The 20,074-nt window shown below is 31.5% G+C and overlaps 1 protein-coding gene across 3 annotated transcripts in view; it reads right to left on the minus strand.

The window, feature by feature from the left end:
• LOC119600497 (cyclin-dependent kinase 5 activator 1) overlaps window positions 1-20,074 on the minus strand; it is a 258,821-nt gene that overhangs the window by 91,263 nt on the left and 147,484 nt on the right. For all 3 annotated transcript variants that reach the window (XM_037950767.1, XM_037950758.1, XM_037950750.1), the window contains exon 4: window positions 248-453. In XM_037950767.1, coding sequence (XP_037806695.1) covers window positions 248-453 — 206 coding nt within the window. The remainder of the gene's footprint in view (window positions 1-247; window positions 454-20,074) is intronic.

Below are 20,074 nucleotides of genomic sequence, written 5' to 3' on the forward strand. Positions count from 1 at the left end.
ACATATCATGAAAATAAATGTTGAGAGTTTTTTTAATTTGCACTTTAAACCGCAGTTACTTCTGCGCCATTTGATAAAAGTCATTGATGCGAACGGATTTATTATCTAAATGGATAGCTTTAGATATGCACCAAATATTTTGAATCTGCCTTTAAATTTAATTTTTAATTTTTTTAACTTAAAAATCAAAAGATTTTGAGAATTTAACATATATGCTTAATTTTTTGAGTATTTGCAATAAACGTACCTGTCCCAAAATTTTTCCTTTGAGTCTTCTACTAGAAATGGTTTTAGTGGATAGCTAATTTCATTTCCCATATACGAATATGATAAGTATAGACATGTTAGAACTGCGGCTTGTAGATCAGATTCTTTTGTTTCCTCTCCATTGACCAATTCTCGAACAAGCATATAGACAAATACAACGTTTGCAGGATTAATGAAAGCCACGTCCTAAAAATTATTTCAAAATTGAATATATGTAAGTATTACTAATGCTCTAATTTATTTAATTTCTCGTTAAATTATATGATTAATTAAATATGTATATAGTTATTGTATTAATACATTGTGGACCATTTTTCGAAATGGCGGCCAAAAATATTTTTTTTATAGTCACCGATATTAAAGTTATGTTAATATACCGTAAATTCTAGGCAACAAAAGAGAACAAAAAAGTCATACACTGTCCTGTAGCCCGAAGCCTCCCCTACACGTGTATACCCCTTTTTATATCGGTTCAGCCGGAGTGCACCAGAGCAATTTTTGTGACGGATGTAAGCCAAAACAATCCAATTCACTTGCAGGTTCTTAAGTCCACTTTACCTAAGTCCATTTTCGTTTAATTTAATTTTCATATAGTCCATCCTGTTTTTTTAATACTTTTTTTTAAAAAACTGGCAAATTTATTTTTTGAAAAAATAGAATCATTTATTGTAAATTCTTTAAAAAAGAAACAATCTAAGATTACATAATTCTTTTAAAAATGTTCAGTGGTGATAGAGGGTATACAGTTTATCATTCTGTATGTAACACCAAGAAATATTAATCTGAGACCCAACAAAGTATATATATTCCGGGTCCTGATTCTGAGTTGATTTAGCTATGTCCGTCCGTCTGTCTGTATAGAACACGCTCACGTAAAAATTAATGAAATTCGGCCAAAAGATTCATTCATTCGGTTTACATCGGAAAGAATTATGAATCAAAAAAAATTAAGTTTTTTTAACACATTCTAATAAAATTTTCACAAAATATGGGTGGAATAGGTCCACAATTTCATACATCTCCCATACAAATGTACTTATTCACGAAAATGCATTAATTGTTAATAACTTCCAGTAGAGTGACAATATCTTTACATACTTTTACAAGTAAAAGTTTTATATCAATTGGAAGAAAAATTTTCTGAATCGGTCCGCAATTGGCCGTAGCCACAAATATTACTTTTGTAAACAAAAAGGTAATTTTAAAATTTTTTTCACGATCGGTCCATATTTGGCCATAGCTGCAGTAGAAGATCTCCTTCAGAAAATCACTCAAACGCAAATGACTCATTACCAAATAATGATATCATTACAAAATTTGGCACAAATATTAATTTACAAATAAACTATTATTTTGTTAAAAAAGGTGGTTTTATTGAAGAAAGTACGTACTTTGTATATAGTCCAAAATTTGTATTATATGAGGATTCAGTTATAGTCCATAAAGTAGCTTAAAAATAAATTCGCTTATAGTCCTAATTCGCTTATTGTCCACAAAAAATGTGCAACTGTAGTTGTGGACGATAAGTAGAGCTTTTTATTTCCCGGACTTTTTCATTCCCGGAAAATTTATATAACTTTTCAATACATAATAACCTGGAACATTTTTAAAGAAATATTGTATTTTATTAAGTTTTCGACATTTCTGTATCATTATGCAGGGCATACACGATGCGCCCTTTTAAACAACTTTGCTTACAATCAAGTTGCGTATATTGTACACAAATGTTACAATTTTGAAAACAATCTCTTAATACAACTCTATTTTATAAAAATAATTTGAAGGTGATAGCGTGTGCTTATAATTGCAATTTAATCGTAAAATTTTTCTTATTTTTTATAATAAACTAGCTATACCCAGTGTGCTTTGCTACCCTTAAAAACGGTATAAATAAAAACCGCACTTTACGATTTTTTAAGATTCTAGTTCTATTACCCCTATTGATAGTCCACAATAGGGGAGAAACCATTCCCATGTTCACATGAATGTGAAAATTCGGCATCATGAAATAACTCCCCACGAAATAACTTCCCAAAACAAAAATGAAATAACTCCCTAAATTTGGGGACTTATTTCATTATGAAATAATTCCCCAATTTAAAAATGAAAAAAAACCCCAACGAAATGAAATAACTTCCTAAATTAAAATGAAATAACACCCCATTTTTGGGGATTTATTTCATATGAAACAAATCCCTAATTTTAAAATGAAATAAGTTACCATTTAAAAATAACAAAATTTCTAAAAAAAAGTAGGTCGCTCATACTTTCGAGTGGGGCTTCAAAGTTTAATACATTTCAGTTTAATCGCTTAATAAAGATTCCTTTAATAGCCGGCCATCGGCCGGGCGCAAGGACTTTCTACTCTATGGTATGTCCAACAACGGCTTCGCTTAATAAATATTTCCTAAATAGACGGCCTACGGCCGGACGCAAGGATTTACCGCTCTATAATATGACCAACACCGGCTTCGCTTAATAAAGATTTCCTAAATAGCCGGCCTAAGGCCGAACACTTTTGATACAAGGCGAGTGTATTCTTAGCGAAGCCGGTGTCCAATGTACCCCAGAGGATAAAACCCTTGCGCCCGGCCGAAGGCCGGCTATCAGACATATATTAATTATTTCGTGTGACAAATGTAATATAATGCAATAACTCCCCAAAAATATTTTTAGGGATTTATTTCATATTTGGATTTTGAGGAATTATTTCATAATGAAATAACTCCCCATTTTAAATGTGAAATAATGCCCCAAAAAACGAATTAAATCCCCAAATTTCGTTGTTTTTGCTTTCTGAACAAATTTTTAGGGAGTTATTTCACTTTTGTTTTGGGGAGTTATTTCGTGGGGAGTTAATTCATGACGCCGAAAATTCTTCGTGCAAAATTTTAGGATTCTAGATTCAAATATTCACATGTCAGTGTTGTTAGCGCAAAATTCAAGGATTTTAGCTCTAATAGTTTCTCAGATATACGAATTTTTGTATTTTATTCATATGAGATGTTCCATGAACCCCAAAAGAATATCTGCACATTTTATTTTCAAATGTTCACTTTTATGTTACTTTTAAGATTCTAGTTCAGTTTCTAGATAAACGAATTTTTGTATTTAATTTATATGGGAGGTGCTACGCTCTCTATTACTAGTCCGCCAATTTATTACCCAAATGTTCAAATGACTGCCAAAGTTCTTAAAATTTGAGGATTCTAGATCTAATAATTTCCCAGATAAACGAATTTTTTATTTAATTCATATGGGAAGTACCACTGCCCCTATTGCCAGTGCGCCAAATTTTCCCCCAAAATGTTCACATAGATGTTAGTGTGCTTCATGCTAAATTTAAAGATTCCAACTCCAATAGTTTCGCAAATAAATGATTTTTATACCCTCCACCACAATCAGTGGTGATAGAGGGTATATATAAGTTTGTCGTTCCGTGTGTAACACCAAGAAATATTCATATAAGACCCAACAAAGTATTCTGGGTCCTCATGAAATTCTGAGTCGATTTAGCTATGTCCGTCTGTCTGTCTGTCTGTCTGTCTGTGTAAAACACGCTCACGTTAAAACTAAGCAAAGGAAATCAACCAAATTCACCCAAAATATTTATTGTTATCCTAAGCAGTTTGGTATTGAAAATCAGCAAAATCGGTTCACAACGCAAAAAGTTATGAGTAAAAATTTCAGACTACCTCGAAAAAAATTACGTTTTTCGATGAATTTTGTCACACATTATTTTTTCGTGGCAGTGATCAATTATGTTGAAAATCTTTTGAATCGATCCAATATTTCCCATAGCTCCCATACAAAGGTATATATTCCCGCAAATTAGTTTATCGTTAATAACTCCCTCAAATATATCGGTATCAACACAAAATTTTGTACATGCAAATATAATATGAACAGAAATCATACTGTCAACGTAGATCTCAGTCGGTCCGCAATTGGCCATAGCTCCCATACAAGGTCCACTTCCGAAAATCACCTAAACGGACATATTTCATTGATGAATAAAGCTATTGTGATAAAATTCGAGTTAAATATGTTTTGTGTACAAACAAATCATTCTACCAAATTTTTTATGGATCGGTCCATTATTGGTCATAGCTCCCATATAAAGCCCACTTCCGAAAATCATTTAAAAGCTCATATTTCATTGTCAAATAAAGCTATCTTGATGAAATTCGACACAAATATGTTTAGTCTAAATATAAATCACTCTACGAAATTTTTTCCGGATAGGTCCATAATTGGTCATAGCTCCCATATAAAGTCCCCTTCCGAAAATCACTTAAACGCATATATTTCGTTAATTATAAAGCTATCGGGATAAATTTTGACACAAATATGTTTTGTATGAATACAAATTATTTTACAAATTTTTTTACGAATCGGTCCATTATTGGTCATAGCTTCCATATAACCCCACTTCCGAAAATCACTTAAAAATACATATTTCATTGTCAAATAAAGCTATCGTGATAAAATTCGACATAAATATATTTCGTATAAATATGAATTATTCTACTAAATTTTTTCTGGATAGGCGCATAATTGGTCATAGCTCCCATATAAGGTCCACTTCCGGAAATCACTTAAACACATATTTTTCATTGATAAATTGGGATAAAATTCGGTAAAATTACGTTTTGTGTACATTCAAATCATTTCACTAAATTTTTTACGGATCGGTCCATTATTGGTCATAGCTACCATATGAGGCCCACTTCCGAAAATCACTTAAAAGCACATATTTCATTGTCAAATAAAGCTATCGTGATAAAATTCGACACAATTATGTTTTGTCTTTATATGAGTCACTCTACGAAATTTTTTCCGGATAGGCTCATAATTGGTCATAGCTTCCATATAAGGTCCACTTCCGAAAATCACTTAAACGAATATATTTCATTAAATTTTAAAGCTATAAGGATAAAATTCGACTTGAAACTATTATTTTGTTAAAAAAGGTGGTTTTATTGAAGAAAGTACGTACTTTGTATATAGTCCAAAATTTGTATTATATGAGGATTCAGTTATAGTCCATAAAGTAGCTTAAAAATAAATTCGCTTATAGTCCTAATTCGCTTATTGTCCACAAAAAATGTGCAACTGTAGTTGTGGACGATAAGTAGAGCTTTTTATTTCCCGGACTTTTTCATTCCCGGAAAATTTATATAACTTTTCAATACATAATAACCTGGAACATTTTTAAAGAAATATTGTATTTTATTAAGTTTTCGACATTTCTGTATCATTATGCAGGGCATACACGATGCGCCCTTTTAAACAACTTTGCTTACAATCAAGTTGCGTATATTGTACACAAATGTTACAATTTTGAAAACAATCTCTTAATACAACTCTATTTTGTAAAAATAATTTGAAGGTGATAGCGTGTGCTTATAATTGCAATTTAATCGTAAAATTTTTCTTATTTTTTATAATAAACTAGCTATACCCAGTGTGCTTTGCTACCCTTAAAAACGGTATAAATAAAAACCGCACTTTACGATTTTTTAAGATTCTAGTTCTATTACCCCTATTGATAGTCCACAATAGGGGAGAAACCATTCCCATGTTCACATGAATGTGAAAATTCGGCATCATGAAATAACTCCCCACGAAATAACTTCCCAAAACAAAAATGAAATAACTCCCTAAATTTGGGGACTTATTTCATTATGAAATAATTCCCCAATTTAAAAATGAAAAAAAACCCCAACGAAATGAAATAACTTCCTAAATTAAAATGAAATAACACCCCATTTTTGGGGATTTATTTCATATGAAACAAATCCCTAATTTTAAAATGAAATAAGTTACCATTTAAAAATAACAAAATTTCTAAAAAAAAGTAGGTCGCTCATACTTTCGAGTGGGGCTTCAAAGTTTAATACATTTCAGTTTAATCGCTTAATAAAGATTCCTTTAATAGCCGGCCATCGGCCGGGCGCAAGGACTTTCTACTCTATGGTATGTCCAACAACGGCTTCGCTTAATAAATATTTCCTAAATAGACGGCCTACGGCCGGACGCAAGGATTTACCGCTCTATAATATGACCAACACCGGCTTCGCTTAATAAAGATTTCCTAAATAGCCGGCCTAAGGCCGAACACTTTTGATACAAGGCGAGTGTATTCTTAGCGAAGCCGGTGTCCAATGTACCCCAGAGGATAAAACCCTTGCGCCCGGCCGAAGGCCGACTATCAGACATATATTAATTATTTCGTGTGACAAATGTAATATAATGCAATAACTCCCCAAAAATATTTTTAGGGATTTATTTCATATTTGGATTTTGAGGAATTATTTCATAATGAAATAACTCCCCATTTTAAATGTGAAATAATGCCCCAAAAAACGAATTAAATCCCCAAATTTCGTTGTTTTTGCTTTCTGAACAAATTTTTAGGGAGTTATTTCACTTTTGTTTTGGGGAGTTATTTCGTGGGAGTTAATTCATGACGCCGAAAATTCTTCGTGCAAAATTTTAGGATTCTAGATTCAAATATTCACATGTCAGAGTTGTTAGCGCAAAATTCAAGGATTTTAGCTCTAATAGTTTCTCAGATATACGAATTTTTGTATTTTATTCATATGAGATGTTCCATGAACCCCAAAAGAATATCTGCACATTTTATTTTCAAATGTTCACTTTTATGTTACTTTTAAGATTCTAGTTCAGTTTCTAGATAAACGAATTTTTGTATTTAATTTATATGGGAGGTGCTACGCTCTCTATTACTAGTCCGCCAATTTATTACCCAAATGTTCAAATGACTGCCAAAGTTCTTAAAATTTGAGGATTCTAGATCTAATAATTTCCCAGATAAACGAATTTTTTATTTAATTCATATGGGAAGTACCACTGCCCCTATTGCCAGTGCGCCAAATTTTCCCCCAAAATGTTCACATAGATGTTAGTGTGCTTCATGCTAAATTTAAAGATTCCAACTCCAATAGTTTCGCAAATAAATGATTTTTATACCCTCCACCACAATCAGTGGTGATAGAGGGTATATATAAGTTTGTCGTTCCGTGTGTAACACCAAGAAATATTCATATAAGACCCAACAAAGTATTCTGGGTCCTCATGAAATTCTGAGTCGATTTAGCTATGTCCGTCTGTCTGTCTGTCTGTCTGTCTGTGTAAAACACGCTCACGTTAAAACTAAGCAAAGGAAATCAACCAAATTCACCCAAAATATTTATTGTTATCCTAAGCAGTTTGGTATTGAAAATCAGCAAAATCGGTTCACAACGCAAAAAGTTATGAGTAAAAATTTCAGACTACCTCGAAAAAAATTACGTTTTTCGATGAATTTTGTCACACATTATTTTTTCGTGGCAGTGATCAATTATGTTGAAAATCTTTTGAATCGATCCAATATTTCCCATAGCTCCCATACAAAGGTATATATTCCCGCAAATTAGTTTATCGTTAATAACTCCCTCAAATATATCGGTATCAACACAAAATTTTGTACATGCAAATATAATATGAACAGAAATCATACTGTCAACGTAGATCTCAGTCGGTCCGCAATTGGCCATAGCTCCCATACAAGGTCCACTTCCGAAAATCACCTAAACGGACATATTTCATTGATGAATAAAGCTATTGTGATAAAATTCGAGTTAAATATGTTTTGTGTACAAACAAATCATTCTACCAAATTTTTTATGGATCGGTCCATTATTGGTCATAGCTCCCATATAAAGCCCACTTCCGAAAATCATTTAAAAGCTCATATTTCATTGTCAAATAAAGCTATCTTGATGAAATTCGACACAAATATGTTTAGTCTAAATATAAATCACTCTACGAAATTTTTTCCGGATAGGTCCATAATTGGTCATAGCTCCCATATAAAGTCCCCTTCCGAAAATCACTTAAACGCATATATTTCGTTAATTATAAAGCTATCGGGATAAATTTTGACACAAATATGTTTTGTATGAATACAAATTATTTTACAAATTTTTTTACGAATCGGTCCATTATTGGTCATAGCTTCCATATAACCCCACTTCCGAAAATCACTTAAAAATACATATTTCATTGTCAAATAAAGCTATCGTGATAAAATTCGACATAAATATATTTCGTATAAATATGAATTATTCTACTAAATTTTTTCTGGATAGGCGCATAATTGGTCATAGCTCCCATATAAGGTCCACTTCCGGAAATCACTTAAACACATATTTTTCATTGATAAATTGGGATAAAATTCGGTAAAATTACGTTTTGTGTACATTCAAATCATTTCACTAAATTTTTTACGGATCGGTCCATTATTGGTCATAGCTACCATATGAGGCCCACTTCCGAAAATCACTTAAAAGCACATATTTCATTGTCAAATAAAGCTATCGTGATAAAATTCGACACAATTATGTTTTGTCTTTATATGAGTCACTCTACGAAATTTTTTCCGGATAGGCTCATAATTGGTCATAGCTTCCATATAAGGTCCACTTCCGAAAATCACTTAAACGAATATATTTCATTAAATTTTAAAGCTATAAGGATAAAATTCGACTTGAATATGTTTTGTGTACATATAAATCTTTCTACCACTTTTTCCCCGGATCGGTTCATTATTAGTCATAGCTCCCATATAAGTCCCACTTCCGAAAATTACTTAAACGCACATATTTCATTGTCAAATAAAGTTGTCTTGATAAAATTCGACACAAATATGTTTTGTCTTTATTTTTTTTACCAAATTTTTTCCGGATTGTTACATATATGGTAATAGTTCCTTCAAAAAAATCACTTAAACGCACATATTTCATTATCAAATAAAGATATCTTGATAATATTCGACATAAATATGTTTTGTCATGTTTTGGTCATAGCTCCTATACATATAAAGTCCACTTCCGAAAATCACCTAAACGCACATATTTCATTAATAAATAAATCTATTGTAGTAAAATTCGACTTGAATTTTTTTGGCATATAAATCATTATACGAAATTTTTTTTTATCGGTTGATAATTGGTCACAACTCCCATATAATGACCATTTTTGAAAATTACTCAAATGCACATTAACAATTAAAGTTATCGGGATAAAATTCGACATAAATGTGTATTTTGTATATATAAATCATTCTACGGATTTTTTCTTCCGGATCAGTCCATAGATTGTCTTAGCTCCCATATAAGGTATACTTCTGAAAAGTGATTTTCAATTAATTCGTAATTAAATTATTATATCCGGATAAAACTCAAAATGAGTATTTTCTGTGTACAGATAAATCATTATATTAAAATGTTTTCAAACTGGCCTATTAATATACATTTTTCTCGACCTAATTAAAATTAGTTTGACATATGCATAAATGTTAGTACCCTCAATAAGTTTATCTAAAAATTAGATAGTTAAATGGGTTTCAATAAAAAGTAGCTTGCTGGTGGAGGGTATTTAAGATTCGGCATAGCCGAATATAGCACTCTAACTTGTTTTATTTAATTCATATGGGAGGTGCCACGCCCCTATTGCTATTCCGCTAATTTTTTGTCATAAGTATTCATGTTGACACTAAAGTGGCTCCGAAGAATTAGAGGACTCTATCTGTTATATTTTCTCAGATATACTAATTTACGGTTTTTGTCCCCATATGTTCATGTGGACGTCAAAGTTGTCCATACAAAATTTGAGGACTCTAGCTGCAGTTTCAGTGATATGTGATTTTAAATACTTATTATGTATGTGGGCGTGGCACTTTGCCCACATGAAATTTTAAATTAAAAAGTAGCGTATAGATCCCTTCAGACATGCAGGAAGACACTGAAAATTTCAGGAAAATCGGTCCAGCCGTTTTGCAGTCTATAAAGTCCAAACAAACATACATAAAAACACACATTAATTTTTATATACATACTAGCTATACCCAGTGTGCTTGCTACCCTAAAAGCAATATAAATAAAAAACCCACTTAACGATTTTGAAGATTATAACTATAATAGTTTTTCATATATATAATGAGATGCCATTCAAATTATTGCAAGTTCGCCAATTTTTCCAAACGTTAATAAAGATTTAAATGTAACCTATGAAAAATGTGAATAATCTAATAGTTTCCCAGATATACGAAATTCGGTATTTCATTCATATGGGAGGTGCCAATTTCCCCATTGAAAGTCCGCCCATTTTTCTATAAATGTTCACATGAATGTCAAAGTTCTTCATGTAAAATTTGAAGATTCTAGCTGTAATAGTTTCTCATATATACAAATTTATCTATTTAATTCATATGGGGGGTGCCAAGCCCCCCTTGATGAAAGTTCGCTTATTTTCCCCAAAATGTTTAGATGAATATTAAAGTTATACGTGAAAATTTTTAAGAATATATTCTATTAATTTCCCAGATAAACGAATTTTTGTATTTAATTCATGTCGGAGGTGTCGCTCATTTTTCTTACATATACTAGCTATACCCAGTGTGCTTTGCTACCCTAAAATCAATGTATATAAAAAACAATTTACGATTTTGAAGATTCTAAATGTAATAGTTTTCCAGATATACATTTTTTACATTTTGGGGATGTCACGCAAATTATTGCAAGTTCGCCAATTTTTCCAAATGTTAATTTAGATTTTAATGTAACCTATGAAAAAATTAAATAATATAATAGTTTCCCACATGTGCGAAATTTTGTATTTAATTCATATGGGAGATCCCAAGATCCCATTGATAATGCGCCCATTTTTCTCTAAATTTTCACATAAATGTCGAAGTTTTTCATGTAAAATTTTCTAGTTCTTATATTTTTTCAGATATATGAATTTTTTATTTAATTCATATGGGAGGTTCCAATTTGCAAGTCCGCCAATATATTACCCAAATGTTCACATTGACTTCAAAGGATTTTTGCTTTAATAGTTCCCCAGACATACGATTTTTTCTACTTATTTCATATGGAAGGTTCCAACCCCCCTAATGATAGTCCGCCCATTTTCCCCAAAATGTTCAAAAAAATGTTAAATTTCATCGTGCAAAATTTGAAGATTTTAGGTCTATTAGTTTCTCAAACAAACGACGACGCCAATTTATTTACATGGATGTTAACGTTGTTCTTGCAAAATTTGAGGATTTTAGCTCTAATAGTTTTTCAAATATACGAATTTTTCTATTTACTTCATATGGGGGGTTCCAAGTCCCCCTGATAAAAGTCCGCCCTTTTCCCCAAAATGTTCAGATGAATATTAAAGTTCTTCTTGCAAAATTGTAAGAAGCTAGCTCTATTAGTATCCCAGATAAACGGATTTTTGTATTTAATTCATATGGGGGGTGCCACGCACCCTGCTGCTAGTACGCCCCCATTTTCCTTAAATAATCATATTGATCCTAAAGTGGGTCCTACAAAATTTGAGGACTCTATCTGTTATATTTTCGCAGATATACTGATTTAAGATTTTCTTCATATTTATCCAAAAATATTCTTATGGATATCAAAGTTGTCCAACTCTTGCAGTTTCTGAGATGTGCGACTTTTAATATTTATTTTGAATGTGGGCGTGGCACGTCGCCCACTTGAAATTTTGAAGTAAAAAGTAGCCTATAGTTCCTTCCAGACATACAGGAAGAAACTGTGAAAATTTCAGAAAAATCCGTCCAGCCGTTTAGCTGTCTATAAAGTCCAAACAAACAAACAAACACACATTCATTTATATATATATATATATATATATATATATATATATATATATATATATATATATATATATATATATATATATATATCTATATATATATATATATATATAGATAAAAATTGTATTAATTTTATAAAGTAGAACTACGCATTTCAGCTGTATTTTTCTTTTTGTTTATGTTACTTGCTCTGCAGTCACCACAAAATGAAGAATAAAATAGAATAATGTTGTACGACAAGCATTTTTACGTTGCGACCGGTTTGTAGAACTTGCAAAAATATCAAAACATTTTGATATTTCGTACAACCAACTCACAACTTCTTATAACAACAATACACGCTATGCAATTCCGTAAACAACCTTCTCACATTGTATCAGCGGTTGTATCGTGTATGCCTTGCTTTAGAACATGATCTACGTGATATTTAGTTTTAACGAAATCAAATTTTATTTATTTTTGAATATTTTCTATAAGGAAATATCTGATTCTTTTTAATTTTAAGCGTTTAGTTGGTTTCGTTTTTTACTTTGAAGCACAAAGTTCTAACGGCATAAAGTTTTAAAAGAAGAATAATTTAAATTGTAATTATAAATTTTTCTTATCTTTACGCCGAAACCTTGTTCAACCTATAACAAAAATTGTATATTCAATTAATATGAACTTATACCCGGCAAAAATAAAACGAAGTACTTGCAAAAGAATAACATTTATCACCACTTCAAAAGTAGCACTAAGTGAATTTTTCCACCTTTTGTGGAAGTGGAGTTTAATGACTTCCGAAGAGGCGAAAATAATTCTATGTATCCAATGCTGAAGAATGTGCTTATTTCGCCATATTATTTAAATCAAATTAGTTGTATTCTATAATGCTACAATTTTACTTCCAAATAACTTCCAAAAAAAGAACATAAAAAATACTTCTTGAGAAGTAATGAATTTGGAATCAAATAAAAAGGGCATCCTTCCTACGACAGAAACAATTTTCTGAATCGGTCCATAATTGACATAGCTCCCATATAAGGTTCCCTTCCGAAAAACACTTAAACGCACATAACTCATTAACTTTGGCACAAATATTGCTTTTATCTACAGAAATCTTACTGTACATTTTTTTCACGATCGGCAATTGGTCATAGCTCCCATACAAGGTCTCCTTCTTAAATTCTCTTAAACGCATATTTCTCATTACCAAATAAAGGTATCCATTCAAAATTTAGCACAAACATTGCTTTTATATACAGAAATGATACTGTAGAATTTGTTTACGATCGGTCCGTAATTGGTCGTAGCTCCCATACAAGGTCCCCTTTCGAGAATCACTTAAACGCACAAAACTCATTACGAAATAAAGATATCCATACAAAATTTGGCACAAATATTGCTTTTATCTACAGAAATCTTATCATAATTTTTTCACGATCAGTCCATAATTGGTCATAGCTCCCATTTAAGGTCCCCTTTTCAGAATCACTTAAACGCATATTACTAATTACCAAATAATGATATCCATAAAAAATTGGCACAAATATTTATTGTTGAATTTTGTCATACATATAGTTTGGGAATCCACTGAGTTGAAAATCGAAATCAGTCCACAATTTCTTGTACCACCCACAGGGATTAAAAATTTGATTATTTTTCGCAAAAAAATTAAATAAAAACTGTCCAAAACGAAAAGGATTCGGACTTAAAGTCTCCCAGTTTCTAGTTTTACGCCATTCCCACTACACTATTAATTGTAGTTAAGCTATAGCTTCGTAATTGTTTGCAACTAATGTTCACATACACAGAAAAAATTATCAGTAGTTTATTTTCAATTAACATGTTTTTCTCTTTCTTTAATTTTAATTTAATCAATTTTTTGTTTGTCTTAATTATCTCGTTGTTTAAAACCTAAGTTTACAAAGTTGATTAAATTTTTAATTGATTCAATTCAATTTTCTGGCCAACTTTTCTATTTTAGTTATATTTTTAAATATTTTATTAAATAGTCAATACGATTTTAGGCATATAATATTCAAGTTTCCTGACAATTTATAAAACACTTTATATGTTCAAATTTGATAATAAAGTGATATTTTTTGTAAATGCTCATCACATTGTTAAAGGTCAAGCATTCCTTTAACATTGTGAGTAATCAATTAATAATTTGATTGTTTTAATCATCAACTTAATTGGTTTTTAACACATTTTCTACCAAACAAACTAATTCATTTGATTAATAAATTAATAAAAATTAGATTTTATTTTTATTAAATATTTAATTTTTACAATTAATGAATTAATCAATTTTAAATTTTGTCTCAATTAATGATATTAATTGTTCTAATTAATTAGTTATTTGGAAAAAAAAAGTATTTTTTTAATTTTTTTACAAATTTGATAATTGATATCATCATTTTGGTGATAGGTGCAAAACTTGCTTGATACAATTATTTTGATAATTGAAACATATTTTTAGTTTTTTCTGTGTAGAAATTCTCTTTCCTGTTTGTGTAAAAAATTGTTGTTAACCCAAAATTAAATAAAATGTGCACATTGAGAAAGTGTAACTGTATAATTTCTTATGCTATTCAGCACCATCAGTGTTGTAAGGAACCTCTGGTTATTCCGGGTTTGAAGCTGGGGTAGTGCTCAGTCTAGTCCAGGATTCCTTTACATAAAATTTTAATACACGCTTTCAAATGTTCTTTTTTTTCTTTCTCTCGAGCTTTATTGAACACTTTTATGCTTTTATATATTTGTTTTTAATACTTATATCACTTAACACGAACTCGCTGGCCGGGTTGGGAACGTGTGACGAGTGTCGGTGACCCTCCAATCCTGCCCTCTAACTCCTACCTTTGGGAATATCTAGAATGTAAATTCTAGAGATTTTCTCTTGTTCCTAACTCTTCCGAGTGTAAACTTCCAGGAAGATTGCTATCGCTTTTGCCCTGAACCAGTGCTTGCCTACGGGTTTTTTCTAGAATGTAATTCTAGAGTTCTTTCTTGACCCTAATTTTCCCGAATGTAAACTTCCAGGGAAAATGTCTATCACCTCTGCCCTAATCGTCCTCTAGCAGATGTAAATCCGTTAAAGGTTTTTTGTTTGTCCACTGATTGTAAACCAGAGACCTAATCTTAGCCTTACTGTGTTTCTTGCTAACCTAGCACTGCCCACTGTAGTTTTCTACAGTGGGCAGTGCAGTGTAACAAGCTGTTCATTTGTTACACCGCAAAAGAGACTGATTGTTCGTTTACATCCTCTTTTATAGTCCTCTGTAACTACAACTTCAGTAGTTTTGTAGTAATGCTCCTCTCATAGGTTTGAACCGTTAACGGTTTTACTGCTTATTCTCCCCATCTGACTGTTCTCCCTCTCTCTGGCTGGATATCTTCTTGTTCTCTTTTGCTGAATACATTTCTTATCTCTTGCCGAATTCCTCTCTTGCTGAATATCTTCCCTCTCTCTGGCTGAATTCTCTTTGGGTGAATCCCTCTCTCTATGTCACTGTTCTGTTACTCTGTTGGGCTGGATTGATCGTTTTTTTATCTGAATAGAAACAAGCACACATTAGCGGATGTAATCCGCTGCCCTTTGATGGATGTAATCCATTGCCCTCCAAATAAAACACCCATGCCCTAAATATCTTATTTACTTATTAAAAAAAACAAAGTATGGCAAAAAAAAAAAAACAATGTGTGGCTCAAAATGGCAACATTTTGGGTCCTTACACTCCCTCCTTTTTTCCCGGTAGGCAACGGACTGTTACCTTACCTGCCGTTGAGACATATTTTGCACAATGAGTATTCGGGGCAATAACATGGAACATCGATTGGGTCTTTTGGGCTCTGCATTTTCTTATTAATCATATTTCCCACTTCATACCCGTAAATTTTTCTTTCATATATTTATTTTAAATTATAATTGTTTTTTTAAACCCTCCACCACCATCAGTGGTGATAGAGGGTATATATAAGTTTGTCGTTCCGTGTGTAACACCAAGAAATATTCATCTAAGACCCAACAAAGTATATATATTCTGGGTCCTTATCAAATTCTGAGTCGATTTAGCTATGTCCGTCTGTCCGTCTGTCTGTCTGTGTAAAACACACTCACGTTAAAACTAAGCAAAGGAAATCAACCGAATTCACCCAAAATATTTATTATTATCCTAAGCAGTTTGGTATTGAAAATCAGCAAAATCGGTTCACAACGTAAAAAGTTATGAATAAAAATTTCAGACTACCTCGAAAAAAATTACGTTTTTTTTCATAATTCTTTTGAAGTTTTCTCAGAAACTACCAAAGATATTTCGATGAATTTTGTCACACATTATTTTTTCACGATAGTGATCAGTTATGTTGAAAATCTTTAGAATCGATCCAATATTTCCCATAGCCCCCATACAAAGGTATATATTCCCGGAAATTAGTTTATCGTTAATAACTCCCTCAAATATATCGGTATCAACACAAAATTTTGTACATGCAAATATAATATGAACAGAAATCATACTGTCAACGTAGATCTCAGTCGGTCCACAATTGACCATAGCTCCCATACAAGGTCCACTTCCGAAAATTACCTAAACGCACATATTTCATTGATGAATAAAGCTATTGTGATAAAATTCGAGTTAAATATGACTTGTATACATACAAATCATTCTACCAAATTTTTTACGGATCGGTCCATTATTGGTCATAGCTCCCATATAAGGCCCACTTCCGAAAATCATTTAAAAGCTCATATTTCATTGTCATATAAAGCTATCTTGATGAAATTCGACACAAATATGTTTAGTCTAAATATAAATGACTCTACGAAATTTTTTCCGGATAGATCCATAATTGGTCATAGTTCCCATATAAAGTCCCCTTTCGAAAATCTCTTAAACGTATTTATTTCATTGAATTATAGAGCTATCGGTATAAAATTCGACACAGATATGTTTTGTATACATGCAAATCATTTTACAATTTTTTTTACGGATCGGTCCGTTATTGGTCATAGCTCCCATGTAACCCCACTTCCGAAAATCACTTAAAAATACATATTTCATTGTCAAATAAAGCTATCGTGAGAGAATTCGACATAAATATATTTCGTATAAATATGAATTATTCTACTAAATTTTTTCCGGATAGGCCCATAATTGGTCATAACTCCTATATAAGGTCCACTTCCGAAAATCACTTAAACACATATATTTCATTGAATTCTAAAGCTATTGGGATAAAATTCGACAAAAATACGTTTTGTGTACATACAAATCATTTCACCAAATTTTTTACGGATCGGTCCATTATTGGTTATAGCTACCATATAGCTACCTAAACGCACATATTTCATTAATTAATAAATCTATTGTAGTAAAATTCGACTTGAATTTTTTTTGGCATATAAATCATTATACGAAATTTTTTCCTTATCGGTCCTTAATTGGTCACAACTCCCATATAAGGACCATTTCCGAAAATTACTCAAATGCACATTAACAATCAAAGTTATCGGGATAAAATTCGACATAAATGAGTATTTTGTATATATAAATCATTCTACGGATTTTTTCTTCCGGATCGGTCTATAGGATGTCTTAGCTCCCATATAAGATATACTTCTGAAAATCACTTAATATCACTTAATTCGTAATTATATGATTATATCCGGATAAAAAAAAATTCAAAATGAGTATGTTCTGTGTACAGATAAATCATTATATTAAAATTTTTTCAAACTGGCCTATTAATATACATTTTTCTCGACCTAATTAAAATTAGTTTGACATATGCATAAATGTTAGTACCCTCAATAAGGAAACAAAAATTTTGCCAAGTTATCAAAAAATTAGATAGTTAAATGGGTTTCAATGAAAGTAGCTTGCTGGTGGAGGGTATTTAAGATTCGGCATAGCCGAATATAGCACTCTAACTTGTTTTCTAATTTCACTTTGAAGTGCTCTTCAAACAAAAAATACGAAAAAAAAAGCACAGAGAAAGAGGCAAATAATTAACAGTGAGAGGTGTAGATTAAAAATATATATTTTTTATAGTTTTTTCTTCAGTTCAAAAACATTAAGCGAGTTTTTTTTTTGTCATTTACTTTTCATTGTTTATTTATTTAAGAGCTATACAGCGTTAACAGCAACAATAACAATATTAATGATAAAATACATCAACAACTTTACGTTTTCTTTATAATTTTGTTTTTATGCCGTGTAGTTGTAATCATCAGCGTCATTATCAAGTACAAACAACGACAACACAGCATCAACATAACAGTACACTCACACACAATACAATAACAAGATCAACAGCATAAGTAAGTTGCTGCAGTTGTTTTTATTTTACTGTTATTCACTACTTTATTGTTGTATTTTACGTTGTTAAGTTGTATAGTGTTGTTTATTATACCCTCCACCACCATCAGTGGTGATAGAGGGTTTATATAACTTTGTCATTTCGTGTGTAACACCAAGAAATATTCATCTGAGATCCAACAAAGTATATATATTCTGGGTCCTTATCAAATTCTGAGTCGATTTAGCTATGTCCGTCTGTCCGTCTGTCTGTGTAAAACACGCTCACGATAAAACGAAGCAATAGAGTTTAACCAAATTCACCCAAAATGTTCTTCATTTTCCTAAGTTGTTTGGTATTGTAAATGGGCAAAATCGGTTCACACCGGGAAAAGTTATGAATCAAAATTTAACACAACCTCGAAAAAAATAAGCATTTTTTACACATTTTGATGTAATTTTCTCGAAAACTATGCAAGATAATTCCATGAAAATCACCATACATTCGTCTCTACACAAGAGCTTGACCCCTGCCGAAAATTGCCAGAATCGGTCCACAATTTCATATACCTCCCATACAGAAGTACATATTCCCGGAAAATGGGTTTTTTGTTAATAACTTCCGCCACAATGTCGATATCTTTACAAAATTTTACAAATTAAAATCCTATGTCAATAGAATTCTTTCAGAGGAAAAATTTTCTGGATCGGTCCATAATTGGTCATAGCTCCCATACAAGGTCCCCTCCCGAAAATCACTTAAACGCGCCATAGCTCATTACTAAATTAAGATATCCATATAAAATTTGGTATAAGTATTGTCCATATGCATAGAAATATTACTGTGAAAGTTTTTTTCCGATCGGTCCATAATTGGTCATAGCTCCCATACAAGGTCCCCTCCCGAAAATCACTTAAAACCACATAACTCATTACTAAATTAAGATATCCATATAAAATTTGGTATAAGTATTGCCCATATGCATAGAAATATTACTGTGAAATTTTTTTCTGATCGGTCCATAATTGGTCATAGCTCCCATACAAAGTCCCCTCCCGAAAATCACTTAAACGCGCATAACTCATTACTAAATTAAGATATCCATATAAAATTTTGTATAAGTATTGCCCATATGCATAAAAATATTACTGTGACATTTTTTTCCGATCGGTCCATAATTGGTCATAGCTCCCATACAAGGTCCCCTCCCGAAAATCATTTAAACGCGCATAACTCATTACTAAATTAAGATATCCATATACAATTTGGTATAAGTATTGCCCATATGCATAAAAATATTACTGTGAAATTGTTTTCCTATCGATCCATAATTGATCATAGCTCCCATACAAGGTCCCTTTCAGAAAAACACTTAAAGGCACATAACTCATTACCAAATAATGATATAATTAAATACTATTTTTGTTCATAAATACTATTTTGTAATGCAAAAAGCACTTAATGTTATTTCAAAAAAGCGCTTTAACCATACTTAACTATTTCCATTATCAATTTGTGTAAACAAAATTATATATATGTATGTATTTTGAAAATCCTTAAATCTTTCACACACATGCATACATGCAAATACTAAATATCGCTAAAGCATATCTTAGGGCGCTATAAAAATTTAAAAGAAAGTGGCGTTTCTAATGTTCAATAAATCTTGGAATTGTAGTAGATTAGATTAGTAGATTTAAGCTGTTTAAATCTTGGGATTTTTCTATTTAAGACATGAGAAAACTTATTTCTACAAATATTTTATTAATTAGAAATGTATTAATACAAAAGTTGCTGGTGGAGGGTATTTAAGATTCGGCTCAGCCGAATATAGCACTCTAA

The sequence above is a fragment of the Lucilia sericata genome, unplaced genomic scaffold, assembly GCF_015586225.1.
Source record: "Lucilia sericata isolate MDLA Ls3-8-SP2 unplaced genomic scaffold, ASM1558622v1 Contig000004F_arrow, whole genome shotgun sequence".
NCBI lineage: Eukaryota > Metazoa > Arthropoda > Insecta > Diptera > Calliphoridae > Lucilia > Lucilia sericata.